Genomic DNA, 16,175 nt, shown 5'->3' on the forward strand with positions numbered 1-16,175 from the left:
TGTTTCACTATCTTCTCTCTACGCCTGTGAAAATATGGGGAGGAAGCAAGTACAGGCGCGCTACACTTGACCACCATGATGTTTACTTTGTAATTTAGCCGGATTTTGTTTGCATTGGTTCTCCTATAGCAAATACTATTGGGATTGGCCACCAATATATCTTGTGTATTGTAGTTCCGAAAATACCTTGGAAACGTTGCAACGTTTCTCGAAAAGAATGAAGTTAAATATAGCGAAATAGGTATCATAAACGCCAAACACATAGACGCCGGACATTAAAAATGCGAATCTAGAAACAAAATCAATCAAAACATAAACCATCAAGACGGCTCCTGTCTCAACATATCAAGAATCATCTCCTGCGTTCGTTGTACAGAATCAAGCTTTTCTTCCAACACTGCCCGCTCCTTATCCCACTCCGCCCGCAGCTCACCCATCATCTCCGTCTTGATATCTTCCTTCAGTTTGCTAAGGGCTGGCAACGAGAGAATGCTCTGGAGTTGAAGATCCATATTCCCGCCGCCATTACTGTCTTGCGTAGTTGGTTGATGCTGCGATGATGGGGGTTCTGTGTTCGAGGTTGGCGTGCTGTTCGGGAGAAGGGAAGTTGGGTTTGGGTTTGGGTTTGAGTTTGAGTTTGAGTCGAGGTGTTTATTTAGTTTCCCCAGTGTTTCGAGCATAGCAGCCATCATTGTGTTGTCTGGTGTCGAAGGCGCGGGATTTGCAGTGCTTGGTGTTGAGGGGTTGTTGTGGTTGGACTGGTGGTGGTTGCGTTGGGTGTGAGAGGTGAAAGGGGTTGATGCGGATGCGGACGGTGGTGTTTGGGTTTGGGGTTGGGTCTGGGTTTGTGGCTGCGAAGAGAATAGGGTGTCGAAACCTGGAGGGAGGCGGACGGGTGTTGAGGAGAGAGATGTTGCTGATGGCGCAGTTGGAGCGTTGTGGTTGGGCTGCTGAGATGTGTGGTTGTGGTTCACCATGGGGCTGCTACCGGTGCTTGACGGTGCTTGCCAGGCGTCAGGGCCGGAGCCGGGTGCGGATGAAGCTGGTAAGTCCCATTGATCTGTGGTGATGGTTGTTGATGTAGGGGTTGTAATAGTCCACTTTCGTTTTCTGGGTCGCCTCGAGTCCCGTTTCTCGATACGGCGAGCCTCTGCCTCTTCCCAGCGCTGCCATGTCGGGATCCAAGTATCGACCACAGCGCGCCATCGCGGGTTCGAGAGGTCGTCGGCCTCGGTGGCGCCCTTGTCGCGTTGTTCCTCGAGGAACTTCATGCGCTGTTTCGTGACAAGCTCGACTTTGCGTCGGACAGAGTGCCATGAATATGGGTGCTTCTGGCCCCGCGTGAACTCCATAGTGACAGTCATCCACCATTTGCAGAGGTTACTGCGTTGGCCGAAATCAGCAGCATGGCGGTTACAGATTTCGAACAAGAACACCTCTTCCTTTGTCGTGAGCCGCTTCCCATGTTTCCGCGTAGCAAGATTCGCTCCCCCGAGGTGCGCCGTATTCCCATTCCCAACTCCCTTCCCACCTCCATTCTCTGCCAAAATTTCCATATCAATATTCCCGTCCCTCTCAAGACCTCTCCCTGCCTGCCCAGGATCCCCTCCAAACTCCGGCTCCCCTAACGCATCCGCTCCGCTCACATCCCTAGTCCCCGGTGTACCTCCAGGACTATCAGACCGATCACTCTCCTCACTCTCCACCGACACAACCTGTTGCTGCTGCGCCGCCTGAGCCGCCCGCGGCCCAACAACCGCATTCTGCGGCGCTGGCGGCCTCGCCTCAACAACCATCGAAACTGGCGCCTGCGCCTGATGTTGTTGTTGTTGCTGCTGTTGCTGCGCCGGATGAGGATGCTGCATCCTCAAATTCGACGAGATCGTCGGCAGCGACGGATTATGGTTATGCGAGCGCGTCGAAACCACACTGGGTAGCCAGCGCATTTGCGACATCTGATATGAGGACTGCGACGGCGATGCGCTTTGTGATCCTGGCGATGAGTCCAGATCAAGTCTTGCTCCTGACGAGACAGCGCCCGGAACTGTTCCTGAGACGGACGTTACCGCCGCGGGCGCTTGGTGGTGCGCTGTGTGGTGTGGCCCGTGGGCGTGAGGGTGAGGGTGTGGTTGTGTGTGATGGCCATGGCTGTGTGGGTGGGTGCCCCAGTGAGTGAACATCTCCTTCTTTCTTATAATCTGGGGGTGCTTTCCAACGTTGATGTCGCTGGGTGTTCGGTGTTCTCGGTCAGTCTGTCTGGAGGTCTGATCGGGTCGTCGTGTCGGAGGGCGCGATGCGTGGGGGTTCGTAGACTATCGATATAGCTATACCCGAGACAATAATGTGTAACGAGCGAAACAATACGGGTGAGAACCCCCTATAAAACAGAATCCGCTGGAGCTGCGGTGCGGTGGTGTTGATTCCGAGATAAATTGGGTTGGGGAGGAGTTAAAATTTCCCCTGGCGTTTTGCAATTACGTTTTAAACCCCACTTGCTCATCCATTCACCAGGGGTTATTGTAATATTACCGTAACTGATTTCCACTTGACCTCGGATTTTTCATTGTCTTTTCAATCAATTACTGTCATTGCACTCAAGTACCGCATATAGAAAGGCAACCGCACATAAATATAGTCGAGGCTCATTATTTATATTCAAGACAAAATGTTTCCTCTAATTGTGATATAATTTACATAACGCATCCGTACATCAGCAGTGAATAATGCGACCACTTTTGTCGGACCCAACTAGCCAATACAAGATGCACGCCCGATCCCAGTAATACAGAAAGTGAAGAAAGTGGTGAAAACAAGTGGTGATTACAAGTAGTCTAGCGCCGCCTCAGGTACCAGGAGAAGGCACCGGTCGATACCTTTTCGGAGAACGGCGTCGGGACCTCTGACAGTCCGGGTCGAGCAACTGGGTGTCGGAGATATACGGCGGCACAGATGTTCTGGTTGACTTCTAGGTACCGGGGGATGAAAGCGAAGGCGCTCATGAAGTCTCGTGGCCGCCAGGGAGTAGCGTAGGGCTTGGTGTTGTCGATGGGGTTGTTGCGCATCTGGACAAGGGCGCGCTTGAGCACATCGAATTCCTCCTCCGTCAGCTCTGATGTGTCCACCTCTCCTTCTGGGTTCTGTGTTGCTTGGCGGAAGGCCTCAGTGAGTGCCTCTGTCGGCTTCTCGCTGTCAGCGGATTCAGTAGCCTCTTCGGCATCCTTAGACTCAGACTCGGCTAGAGACGCGGATTCTGGTTTGGAATTCTTGGTTCCCTTGGTACCCTTATCCTGGATTTTTGTAGCCTTGAGGAGCTTCATAAGTTCCGAGAACTGGTTCTCGAGGTTATCGGTCAGAACCGATTGGGAGCTACCCGCTCGCGACATCACTCGACGAACGGCCTTCTGGAAGCCACGCAGTTCCTGCTTGCGTTTGGCGGCGAGATCGTCCTTGTCTTTGGACATGATGGTCTTGGCCTGTGTGAGGAGCTTCTTCAGCGTCTCGCGCGTATCAAGCTTCTCGGCTTCGGCATCTTTGGCTTCGACTTCCGCCTCGTTTTCCTTGGGCTCCTTGGCCTCCTCACCCTCGCCCTCACCCTCCGCTTCCTCTGTCTTAGCGGCCTTCTTCCGCTCAACACGAGCCTCCCGACGTTCGAACTTGTCTTTTGGTGCACCAGTAGCAAACATAACACGTTCGGGGTCGACCTGGAACATATCGCCGGGGTTAAGGAGGTAACCGGGGTATCTCATCTACACAAGTTAGAACATCCACACAGGACCAGTAAGCCCGGAAAAGAAGCGGGGTAATAATATAGATAATACCTTCTTGCCATTAACCGTCACAGCACCGTGCAGGACAAACTGCCTGGCCTGTCTCGCACTGCTAGCAAACAGAGCGCGGAAGATAGCAACATCCAGCCGACGCTCCAGCGGAGCAAAAGTCATGTTAGTATACGGCGTCGGGGGTCCCATATCAGACTTGGATCCAATAGAGTTCCAGTTGTCCAGGCCTGATCCACGACCAGCAGCCGCGCCCGATCCATCATCCCGCGCCAGTTTCCAGGGATTCATAGGCACTACACTGCGGAGGCGGCGGGAGAACATGCGCGTCCATTGACTCTCGCGAACCTGTTCACCGTGGTACGCGCGGGCCATAGACTTGGCCGTCCATTTTTGCTGGAAGAAAGTTCTCGTTTGTGTTGGAGGGTCGCGGAGGCGGTTGAGGTTATACAGGTTGTACTTGCTCCATGATTGCCGGATTTTCTGACTGGTCAGCTATTTTCATGGGACATAAAATGGAATTATTAAGGTAATCGTACCGGCTTGCTCAGCTTCGTGGTAGCCCTGTTTCTCATGCTGGCGAGCGCGGGCAGTTGTCTTGTCTTGCCTGTCCTCTCCAGCTTCAATCCATCATTTTCCGGCCGCCAAAACTTCGCAGTGGCACGTGACTACTACACCACATGACACTAATACCTGATATTTCAGGTTCCAACATTATTCATTCAATCGCACCTCATTGGCTACTGTGGTCTCGCTTCCACTAGCGCGGTTTTGCCTCGCCGGCCGGGCTATAAATTCTCCTCCCTCCCCCGGCACTTTTGATTCTTTTCTTCTTTCTTTTCTTCATACTTACCTTGTTTGGGTGGCTGCGATCAAGAAGGCGGTCCACCACAGATTGGTCCCTGCATTGCACAGCGCGGCGGAACGGTCTGTTCAACGGCCTTCGGGTCATTGACAGGCGTATTCTTTGGCACTTTCCACTTTGTGGTCTTTCTCTTTTCATCATTTCTTCGCCTTGCGCGGGGGTATGGAGAAGGGGGTTGCACCATGTAGGCTTGTAGTTGCCTAAATAGTAAACAATCATTGACTGCATTAGTGTCCCTTTTTTGTACTATTGTGCTGTAGACAGTCAACTTGTTTCCCTGCGCGTTACGGCTCCTTTACTGTGCTCGCCTGTCTTTCTGTCGTATAACTCAGTCTGGCAATGTTTTTCATATTGTTATCTCATCTCACGTCCTCCTAAATTGGGTATATGTGTGAAATCCATCCATAACGCCGAATGCTACCTAATCCTTCATCTCCGTGTCTTTCTCCTCTGCGCTCTTTGCCTCTGGATCCTCCCATTTTGCATGTGGAAACGCTTCAAGCAAAGCTTCCGCCTCCTCTGGGTTCACCGCGTCGTCAAGGATCCCATGTGCCATCTCTACAGTCTCATCTTCAATGCCCGCCTCGAGAACTAAGCCTTCGCTAAAGGCGAGTCGCGTCATCACCACCAGGAATTTCTGTTTCCCGCCCGGGATCCGCTGGAGCTTCGACTGCAGGTCAACTTCCCCTGGGTGCCGGTGTATAACACTATATATCAAGCGCATGAGTTCATTTATCATCTCCGAGTGCATATCTTTCTCCGGTGGGTATGAATAGAGCGAGTTTAGCTCATCATGCATTGCCCTGATCAGTTTTGCCAATGTTGTTGGATGTGATGCGATAACACGACTACCGTGAGTATCGGCCGGTTCATTGGGATTGAAAGCCACGGTCATCAAAAAAGATATCGCTTCCAACCGCACGTCACAGATCTCAACCCGGGTGTAAGGAGGCTGACCTTCATCCGGCTGCAGCGTTTCGCATAGAAGGCTAGCTACCCGATCGACGATGTATTGCTCATTCGCACTCTGGTCCTGCTCGGATTCCTGGATAGAACCGAACGAATTAGCACGGACGCTGGTCATGAGCAAACTCAGCGTTAACTTGACATCCCCGACAGGCTGTGAGCAGCTCAACATCATCAAGACGAAGGAGTAGTGGATACGACGCCAGAAATCCTCCAGCGCCCGGTCATTGTCCAAACACCGGCAAGCTATTTTATACAGCATACGAACGTGTTCGGTTGAATCCACCAACGGTTCAAGCTCAGACGGAGGAGTTGGCCGTACCTGCCCAAAGCTCTGACGCGCGTAAGGAGAGTGTTTGAAGCGAGGAACCCCGTTGACCTCAACGGTCTCCTGCAGCAGAAGTACCAAAGGGTCAATTAAGCTCAAGATGGAAGACTCGTCAAAAGCAAGTATAAAATATGTGACTTCCAAAAACATCGGTATGGGCTCAAAGAATTTTTCTTGTAGTGCTCGAGACCACATTGATAATATCGCCTGCATGTGCTCCACTGCATAGTTGCCCAGGTTATGCTTCGTTGTTTCCTCGAAGAGGATGCTAGACAGTGTCCGCTCCGGTTCTGAGGGAAATGCTAACTCGGCCATGGCTTCAATGTCGGATTTGTGGGGTTGCGTTCGGTGATTCAGAATCTGCTTCATGACATGTGTATTCGGAGGTTCGCGCTTTAGCGAAGGTCCTTTAGGTATGGATTGGTCCATTACGATATCTGACATTGCCTCATCCGCCGCGTCATCAGCAACACCCATCCCAATCGCTTCTCCATGAGGAGTCAGCTGGAGAGGGGTCGGACTATCTCTGCTTGTTCTTCTTCTTTTCTTTCCGGCCAAGGTTGGCGTCGTGCGTTTGGATTTCCCAGATTTGCTGGGAGACGCTGCGAGGATTTCCTCGTCGTTGAACCCGTCTCGAAAAGGCAAGACCTTAGATTTCTTTGGTGTCACCGGCGCGGCTTTCTCCTCTGTCCGTGCCTTTGCTCTCATTTGATTGATCCTGGACGCTTCTTCAGCAAGATCCCGTTTCAAAAACGCATTTTCCGTAGCCAGCATTTTGCCCTCCTCGCGTGCGGCCTCTACCTCCTCCTTATGCTTAGCCAGCTCCTCAGCCATAGCCTTTCGCAAATTAGATAGCTGCCGTTCATAATCCCCGATCATTTTCGCTTGGTTTGACCGGATGATAGCGATTTCACCTGTTTTCGTTTCGGCCATGGATTTGGCGTTCGCAAGCTCGCTCTCCATTCGAGAATACCGCTCATTTTCTTCTTGGAACTGTTTCAACGTAGGGGTCAGCTTTTGGGCCTGTACAACATCCGGGATCAATTCAACTACCTTCGCTTCGAGAAGTTGGTGATCCTTGCGCAAATCAGACAAAACCGACAATCCACTTCCAATCTGCCTGGGTCCTTCCTCGTCCTCGTCTAATACAATTGTATCAGGCGCATAATGAGACGGCCGGTCTGGAAACGTACCAGACTTATCCAGTACGACTGCAGGGCTAGGGCCATCATCGAATACCTCCGCGTCGAGTTCTCCAACATCCAGCGCTCCATAATCACTTGTCAACCCCGTGTGCAGCTGCGCAGGTGGCTGGAGGGTGGCATTGGCGGCATTTGTCGGTTCGTTCTGGGGATAACGATCGGTAATTTCTCGCGGAGCCCAGTTCAATCGTGTCTCCGGCACAAGCTCCGCGCCTCCCTGTGTCTGTTGTCCAAGCTGTGTAGCGAGAAAGGCATCGTGCTCGAGCCGCTGTAATGCATCCGGGGGTATATCATCGAAGCCATCGTCGGAAAAGAAGTCATCGTCGATATCTTCCATGCCCAAAGAGCGAGGCCGCCATGAATAGAGCGGAGTTAATTGGTGTAGAACGTAGTGGGGAAGAGAAAAGTTGGAAGGCCTGCGAGAGTGAGGAGGGAAAACACCTGACGTAGCTGGCAGTCACCCGCAATCCAGCCTCACCAATTTCTCTCCTCCTCACCTTCCCCTCAACCCCCAACCCTCGAGTTCTCGCCGTCAATGCCGAATAGATGACGAATTTGCATTTGTTTTGCATCTAGTTGACCTTTTACGAGGCTCGTCCTCATCGCTGCCCTTCTTATTTTTGCCGGCGATCCGACGCTTCTCACATGAAATTTTGCTAGGCGACGATCACCAGTTCCCCCAGCCTGTTCACGGTCACGATTCCTCGCTTCCACCCTTTTCTTTCCTCTCGCACAACTCATCCCTCCACGCCTACTCGGCGCTATTCCGATCCACCCTCTGTTCCTTGTCGAACTAGTTCCCCCTCCTCGATCTCTGCCCCGCGTATCAGACCGAAGACGTCCCCTTCCAGCTCCCCTATTCCACCATGTCGAAGTCTCGCCGGAGCGTTCGGTTTCAACATCGGCCATCCGACGGTCGACGACCGAGTGTATCAGATGTCAGTGATGCTGCTTCTGATCCAGGAAGCCCCTCGCGGAATGGGACCGTCGCTCAGCCCGCAACAATACCAGAGGAGGTACTTGGACAACCGGATCCCCTGTCATGTCGGGACTCTGTGCTGACGTCGTTCCAGAAACCCGACGCCGAATACCAAAAGAAAAGACAAACCTTTATTACACGCACGATATGGACCTTCGTCATGATTGCTGGTTTTTTTATTTCTATGTTTTCCGGCCACATATACATCATCGGCATTGTGACTGCTGTCCAGATTGTCTCGTTCAAGGAAGTCATCGCTATTGCCAACGTGCCGAGCAAAGAGAAAAACATCCGTTTCACCAAGTCATTGAACTGGTATTTCTTAGGAACCAGCATGTACTTTCTTTATGGTGAAAGCGTCATCTACTACTTTAAGCACATTCTCCTGGTCGACCGAGTGCTGCTCCCCCTGGCCACTCACCACCGTTTTATCAGCTTTACACTCTGGATTATGGGTACGTCGCTCCCCTAGTTTTATTGTCGCTGTCTGTCTAATGTCTGGCGCAGGCTTTGTTTTCTTCGTTGCTTCTCTGCAAAAGGGCCACTACCGATTCCAGTTCACCCAGTTCGCGTGGACCCATATGGCATTGTACTTGATTGTCGTTCAGGCGCATTTCGTTATGAACAACATCCTAGAGGGCATGATCTGGTTCTTCCTCCCCGCGTCTCTGGTCATCACGAATGATATCTTCGCGTATGTCTGCGGTATCACCTTTGGTCGAACACAGTTGATTCAGCTCTCACCGAAGAAGACCGTTGAGGGATTTGTGGGCGCTTGGTTCTGCACCATTATTTTTGGCTATTTTATGACCAACATCTTGATGCGCTACAAGTACTTCATCTGTCCGGTCAATGACCTTGGGTCGAATGTCCTAACCGGGTTGGAGTGTGAGCCCAACCCAGTATTCGTCCCTCAGGCCTTTGAAATCCCAGACTGGACCGGGTTTGGCAGGACTTTCTACCTTGCCCCGATGCAACTCCATATCCTCCTCTTTGCGACCTTCGCCTCCTTGGTTGCTCCTTTCGGCGGTTTCTTCGCTTCGGGTCTTAAGCGGTCTTTCAAGATCAAGGACTTTGGCGAGTCTATTCCAGGCCACGGCGGCATCACGGATCGGATGGACTGCCAGTTCATCATGGGATTCTTCGCGTACATGTATTTCCACAGCTTTATTGCCGTCTACAAGGCCAGCGTAGGAGATATCATCGAATCCGCCATCACCGGATTGACGATTGACGAACAAATGGAGGTCGTCCGTGGACTCAGCAAATACCTATACAACCAGGGAACGCTTTCCGAGTCGGTACGTACCCTAATTCATCAATTCAATTCACACCCACTAATTGTCGTTAGGTTTTGGACAGTCTAAGCACGGAGCTTCTGCGTCGTTGAGAAAAACCGTTTGGGATGCCGCCCTCATCCCTTTAACCCGACAGTGAACGAATACATTCTCGTGCGAGACACTTATTTGCTTACGACTAATAACTTATAATTGACGTTAAACCCTTTGGCCAGCCTCCCCTTGGACGGAAAGGGGAGATTGGCGCGTACGGCCGTTGGGAATTTTTGGATGAGTTCTTGTACATGTGAGGGCAGTGTCTCCCATACTTCGAACCGTGCCTTTTTACTATTGCATGCTGTCGGCTTGGTCTAATCTGGCCGGTGGGTTTGATGGACATTGATATGTTTCACACCAACTTCCTGACTCTAGGAAGTGAAAATTGGACACCTAGTGAATAGTCAATACACCATTCAGTATTAGAAACTTTTCTCACACCTTCTCTTCTCACGCTTAGCCCTATCAAAAGCCTCCTTACAAACCCCACCGCACATCAACAACATGCCACAAATCCACACAAAACTACCTTCACGAGGATCGCCGAGCATCTTCTCGATCAAGCGTACAGCCTGGCCATAAATCCTAAAAAGCAGCTTTCTCTCTCGTTGCCAGTCTGCGCGCTGTAACGATATCTGCGGCAAGCAGCATCATGCTAAACAGGAGTTGGTCTATTTAAATGGTCTCCTGTGAGCTCGTGATGTTGAAATCGGGGATTAATTACGTCCGCTTTCGCTTTTACCTTCAATTACTGAACCGTCAGTCTCATTCACGCTTTGAGGCGCAGATTCGGATTCAAGTTCGGCATTTTTCGTCTCCATGGATTCTCCCACTCTCCTCCTTTTGTCAGGTTCACCGGTGTTCGCGGTACCGATACTCGAGATAGAGATGTGAGTCTATTTAACGAAGTGCAGATGTTTTTTTTTCGCCCGTTGTTCTTACTGGTGATGGCACTGGGTGGATGTGTAAGGATAGTGCACTGCCTAAGCTTCTTACGGACTGGTGGTGGTGGTGTAGCGAGAAGTGAGCAGTCGGAGTCTTGAGATGCCGAGATCAAGATCGAGATTCAGGTCGATCCTGTCGCTGATACTCTTTGTTTTGCTATTTTGGTAGCGTTAATTGATCGGGTTCGATTGAACTATTCAGTACTCCGTACTCTGTGGTCTGTCGCAATGTTCCGGTGGTTGTTGTTTTTGATCCGAAGCGCAACGCGTTTCTGTATACGGAAATACAATACAATGGATTAGATAGAGCGAAGATACAAATATAACTATATCCCCTTGAGAACAATAGTATTGATGATAGCGGTGATACTTCCCATGACGCGTCTCGTGTCGCGGTACCTGCAATGGAACAAATTCCCGGCACATTCTCGGCCCCTTTTTGCAGAACCAAATTGCGGCAATCCATGGATTCGGGTCTGCTCATCATTTCGATTTTTTGTCCTCAGATCCAAGTCCACGACCCCGGCGGCTCGTACCTTATGGTTCTCTTTCAAATTCTTTAGTTGTTGGTAGATGTGGGCTTGGGTTGAATGGATGCCCTGCATTGTCGGTGGGCAGTTCCGAAATCCACCTGCATTTACCTGAATGGGCCATTTGAGTATGGGGTTTAAATATACACCGTTGAAAAATGTCCGTATATTTTGTATATACCTTTAGCAACGATATGAATTTTGCAAGGAGAACGGGAATCGGGTAGATGATGGGGATATTGCCTTTGAAGCCCCTGTTTCGTTGAATTGTTTGTTGATGTTAGTGGGCTTAGCGATATATATATATATATTTATACAACTTAAGCATTCGAACACCACGTTTTACCATAGTAAAGTGATACCAGAAATAAACGGGACAACGTGCTTATTTACTTTACTCCTAATCTATAAAATCGAAAAAAATCAGGTTGTCTCTCGCCATAACTCTCAACGACCTCGTAAATTCTTCTCATACCATACCAAGGCTCCAACAATATCCGTACCAAGACAGAATTGGAGACTTGGAGTTAGATACTCAGTAGACTGATAAGCCAAAAGTAAAACCGCGCGACCAAGGAATCAGGATCAAATCCTTAGTGCGAGCATCGACGAGTGAAGAGTCGAGACCGAGCAGGACCGAGTCTAGCCATAAGCCAGCTGCCAATGCTATGCGTAAGGATTCTGGGGGCGAGGTGAGTGAGGGCTACTACTACTGGCTTGGTCTAGCGGAGGCATGGATGTGCCCGGCGCCGTCTTTTGTGTCGGCAGTTCCGGCAGAAAATCATGTGAAAGTTATTTTAGACTACTGTATCGAGTAGTAGACCCTCGTGCTAGTGCTTTTGTTCTGTTGGCCCTGTTGGGGGTTCCTGTACCAAGGTTGATTGTATCCGTCGGCGGAGTCCGGAGTATTGTCTACACTATGACATCGAGATGGGTAGACGGATCTGATCTGATGAGTCGAAGAAGCAAGAAGCGCAAAGCGCGAGACGATCTCTACACAAACAGATGGTCGTCCAGTGTTCTTGAGTTAGGTAGATTGATGATTGGCAGGCGCAAGAACGCTGGATGCTACGCTCTGTTCACGTATTCGCGAATCAAGGACTGCAAATGGCGTTTCGGTCGAGACCGTCAACCTGTTCATGGGTTGAGTTGCTGTCACTGGCAGAAATAGGATTGTGAGGGATCGCTTTTAAGCATATGCTAGGGCTGGAAGGTTGATGAATGGTGGGTGAGGTGTGTGGTTGGGCATGTCCAAATCTTGAATCCCAATCGGTTGTGACCTGTCAGAAGTTTAGGTCCTTCAGAATTCGTTGGACGAATTGAAGACGGACGGCTTGTCTTTTCCTCCTCCCGCCCGTCGCCCGTGACATGGGCCGAAGAGCCTAATCTCGTCGTGAGATTGATCAGGAATTTGATCGGTGCCGTCGCGGAGACGCTGTCTGATTGGGACATGGCCCCAGGAGCGCGCAAATATTTCCCGAGTTGACGACTCTGGGCCTCGACGGCCTCGCTTAAGCTGGGATTTCTCTGCGGGCGCAAGTGGCGCCATGGCAACCTCGGGATCGATCAGTCCTGTCATGTCGTTGTAACTGTTGATCAGTCAACCTGGTTGCTGGTAGCGAGCCCCTAGCGACTGACAGGTAGTGGAGTCCAACCGGGCCGAGATGGACATAGTTGCATAAACTATTGCTGTAATCGGCGGGGACAGTCCACTTCCCTGGGGCCTGGAATGCTGGGAAAGGGTCGAGTCATCTCGCCGGACTCATAGAAGACAATTAAAATGCGAAGGGCTGGTTTCTGTGTTTCACAGCCGTTTCACCTGGAAATAATCGGGAAGTTAGTAGTGAACAGTCGGGAGGTTAGTCGCACAGCTGGCCAATAGAGGTCGTACCGTTGTTGTCTGGCAGCGAGCATGGCAGGGTTATTATAACTGGGCCCTGCATGGCGTGTTGCACCCGCTGCTTTTATTTATGGGGCGAGATCCTCATCCATGAATCCATGACGATGTGTAGGCAGCTCCCAAGCTTTACCTGGTGAGGGGTTAGCGTAACGGTCGGGGCCAGCAACCGACTCTGCAGAAGGCATGGCAAGCCATCCTGTGCACAATGGAGAGATCGAAGATTGGCAACTGTGAAAATAAAGACTGGCATTCCCATGAAGTGCACTGACGATATCTGAGTTGCTTGACATTTGACCGATGTCACCTTCGGTCGCATTGTGTGCAATTGGGGCGGTCCGCTGCAGCAATAAGCCAGGATGATGATCAGCAAACATGATTCATGGACACGGCAAACAGCAGTCTGAAACGACCGTATCCTGGTGGCGGTTATTGGACCATTCCTTGGTGTCCCGCCATGCCTGGGGGTATCGCTCGGGTCAACTGTTCAGGCTGGGATTGAAGAAAGAATCAATAAGTCTGTTCACTGTTGTGAGTTATGATGGACTGATCACCTGGGAGTGTATCACGAGGGAGTACGGATACTGAGAACACTGACAACTGACAACTGACAACTGACACTGACAAGAGCTGACGTTTGCAGGTCGTCTTCCTCTTAAAGTCTAAGTTACTATCACTTCCTACGGAGCAGTTACTACGTCTGCTAGTGCTACTCTGCTTGGCGAGTTCCCAGGTCCAAGCTCGGGCTGGAGCCTGCAAGTGCACTGACGATTATCACCGGAAGGGATCCGGGAATAACAGCCCCTTTGTTACAGCTCCCATCGGACCGGCGGATTTTCTCCCTTGATGACTCGATGAGCGTCTATTTCTCCGCAATTTTAGCCTCCTCCATCGCAAACTTAAAGCTCCAGCATCAGCATCGGAGGCCGCTAACCAGTAACCGCACCGTTTAGGCAACAGGGCAATATCTAAATCAGGAAGCACCGCAATGGCACCGTTTTGTCCGGGGGGTCGATCCTGATTTCAAAGTTCTGGTACAACTAAAAGGATTCGTGTGCTTGTCTCCTGGAAGAAGACAGTGCGACAGCGGGGGAAGACCGCAGGCAACGGGCGCTGGTAGCTCCATGCACGCTGCAGTGGCTCTGAAGGAGTGGAGGAAGGACAGCCTTGTGATACTCCGAAGTAACGCCTGGAGGATCGCAAATACCCAATCATTTCATTGGTGCCGTCCCAATTCCGGACAATCGCTGTATCTAGTGATTTAGGCTCATGCAGAATGAAGACGACATGCGGCTAGCTGTACACACCATGGCCTCAACTTCGAACAGGCGACAGTCGAGGCTTGAGAGCCAGACTGGTCAGTGATGCGCGAGGAAAGCGGCCGCGAAGACGATAGCTCGCTAGATATGCGAGGGCGACGCATTCCACTTGCCGTATGGGGGAAGCCATTCTGCCGCATTCCGATCGTACAGCGGGAGGGACCGACGTCATGTACCCCTGGCAGTGGCATCAAACCGTCCAGATTCCAAAATGCACGTCCGAAGTTGCAAATCGGACCCGACGGGTTTGGTCCGTATTTATCTCTGGAACAGGATGAATGGTTCGTTGGAGGCGTTGAGCGAACCGTGGTCGTAGCTGGACTGGAACACTGGAACAAAAGGCGCCCAAAGAGACACAGACTTAGTCAGGAGCGCTAAAATTTCGGCGACCCAAACAACCTGACTCAGCGTCGAGTCCTGCTGGCCTTCATTTGCGAATATTTTTGCCTTCCAGAAACCTCCGTGTGGTGGGGTGTCCCGGTCTGAGGGGACTTGCAGCTGCGCCAACCTAATCTCTCTGGGAAACTGTCGCGGCTGGACGTTGGCTGGCATCATTTGTCAGTTCGGTGGCTGCTTTGTTGGTTTTCCATGGCCGACTTGCACTGACAGGAAACGCCTGCGATCGGCAGCTGAGAATTCGGCAGATTAGGAGATCATTATAATTCGCTTGTTACCCGTGATTGTGAATGACGAGAACGGAAATGGATAAATGATAAAATGAACAAGGACTGAAGGAGCTGGGAAGAGCGTACCCAGGACACCAGGGCTCGTCCCGTATACTACGTATGGCGGATGCTCTGATGCAACTATGACCTGCAGGCCCGGCTGGACAGGCAATTCTCCGATTGATAGTCGAACAATACGGAGGAACCGGCATCAGCGACTGATCAGAACTGAGAACAAGCCTGCAGAATTATATCTGTAGAAAACAATAATAGAGGATCAGGGGTGTCCCTGAAGGCCCACTATCCGGAGCCCATCCATGGATGCGCTTCATTCAATTCATTCGCGAATTATTCTCCCATTCCCACTCCTCAGCTGCCTCCGTGTCGCTGCCTCTGTCCAACTGTCCAACTTCTCTTTCTTTCTCTATCCATCATTCTTTCTCTCCTGTCTCCTTGCTGTGCGCTAGTGCTCTAGCTCTGTCTCTCGTTGCCCATCTCCTCCACATTGCTCTGTCACAGTCGCACCCCCTGCCCACCGGCCTGCTTCCACTGGCCTCGATTCCTTCAGTTTCAAACCGCCAGCTCTTAATTCTCTTCGTATTATTGTTCTGTCTCCACCGGACGGCTCTTCTGCCTTTCTCCGCGCTGCCCCTAAAAGTATCTTCCAGGCTTTCCTGTCTGCTCTGGCTTCGTCCCTAATTCTCTCCTCCCCCCTCCCCCCTCCCTCCTTTTCCCTTTTCGATCTCTCCGTCGTCAGCTTTATCTGGCTGAGTTTGGCCCATGTGGAAACATCGTCCCCCATCGCGATCCGATTCAAAGTCCGGGACCGTCGATTCAGGCGAACGTGGTTTCTTTGGCTGGTCGAAGAAGAAGTCTCCGCTCTGTAAGTCCCGTCCTAGCGCTCTCGCCACTGCTGCTTTGGTTCGCATATTACTTGCTTGGGGCCTTGGTCTATACTGGCCCCGTTATTACTATTCCTCCCTCGTCATTCTTTTCCTCTTCCTATTATTCCTGTGGCCCTGATTACTGTTACATCTGGTAAAGCTTCTGGCCCCTTCTTCCGGTCTGCCTTCTTTGACTCTGTTTTGTTTTGTCATTGCTCTTTGTTGCTCTCTCCATCCCACTGCCAAAGTCGCTTTCCTGTTCAACCCCAGCTTCGTCCGGATCCTGCTGTATACGCCACGGACTCTGGAGTCTTGTTCAACCCACCTTCGACCGGGGCCTGCATGCATGACAACCACACCGTCATCCCTCCCACTGCTCTCTCATTGGCGTCGTCGGCTTTTTTACTTTTCCTCTGCCCTCCCTCGTTGCTAACCTGCACCTCCGCCTAGCCGTTGCGCGTCCGGATTCCCCCGCTCGTTCGTCTT

At 51.2% G+C, this 16,175-nt stretch overlaps 4 protein-coding genes across 4 annotated transcripts; 1 reads left to right on the forward strand and 3 right to left on the reverse strand.

The window, feature by feature from the left end:
* Positions 1-55: 55 nt before the first annotated feature.
* Positions 56-2,421, reverse strand: ASPSYDRAFT_47663 (uncharacterized protein). The gene has a single exon (XM_040847479.1). The coding sequence runs from the start codon at positions 2,178-2,180 to the stop codon at positions 321-323; it is 1,860 nt and encodes a 619-aa protein (XP_040700175.1). The 5' UTR covers positions 2,181-2,421; the 3' UTR covers positions 56-320.
* A 195-nt stretch (positions 2,422-2,616) lies between these two features.
* On the reverse strand, positions 2,617-4,396 carry ASPSYDRAFT_47664 (mitochondrial 37S ribosomal protein uS4m). The gene is made up of 3 exons (XM_040847480.1): positions 4,316-4,396; positions 3,819-4,259; positions 2,617-3,746 (listed from the first exon to the last, which is right to left on the reverse strand). The coding sequence occupies exons 1-3, from the start codon at positions 4,349-4,351 to the stop codon at positions 2,832-2,834; spliced, it is 1,392 nt and encodes a 463-aa protein (XP_040700176.1). The 5' UTR covers positions 4,352-4,396; the 3' UTR covers positions 2,617-2,831.
* Positions 4,397-5,062: 666 nt separating this feature from the next.
* ASPSYDRAFT_206679 (putative DNA repair protein Rad26) lies at positions 5,063-7,474 on the reverse strand (the record flags this gene model as incomplete). Its single annotated transcript, XM_040843908.1, has 2 exons — positions 5,063-6,928; positions 6,989-7,474. 2 exons carry the CDS (start codon positions 7,472-7,474, stop codon positions 5,063-5,065), a joined length of 2,352 nt encoding a protein of 783 aa, XP_040700177.1.
* Positions 7,475-8,003: 529 nt separating this feature from the next.
* cds1 (phosphatidate cytidylyltransferase) lies at positions 8,004-9,506 on the forward strand (the record flags this gene model as incomplete). Its single annotated transcript, XM_040852521.1, has 4 exons — positions 8,004-8,153; positions 8,211-8,571; positions 8,624-9,417; positions 9,468-9,506. The coding sequence occupies 4 exons, from the start codon at positions 8,004-8,006 to the stop codon at positions 9,504-9,506; spliced, it is 1,344 nt and encodes a 447-aa protein (XP_040700178.1).
* Between the last annotated feature and the right edge of the window lie 6,669 nt (positions 9,507-16,175).

This window comes from Aspergillus sydowii (genome assembly GCF_001890705.1).
Source record: "Aspergillus sydowii CBS 593.65 unplaced genomic scaffold ASPSYscaffold_9, whole genome shotgun sequence".
In the NCBI taxonomy this organism is placed as follows: Eukaryota; Fungi; Ascomycota; class Eurotiomycetes; order Eurotiales; family Aspergillaceae; genus Aspergillus; species Aspergillus sydowii.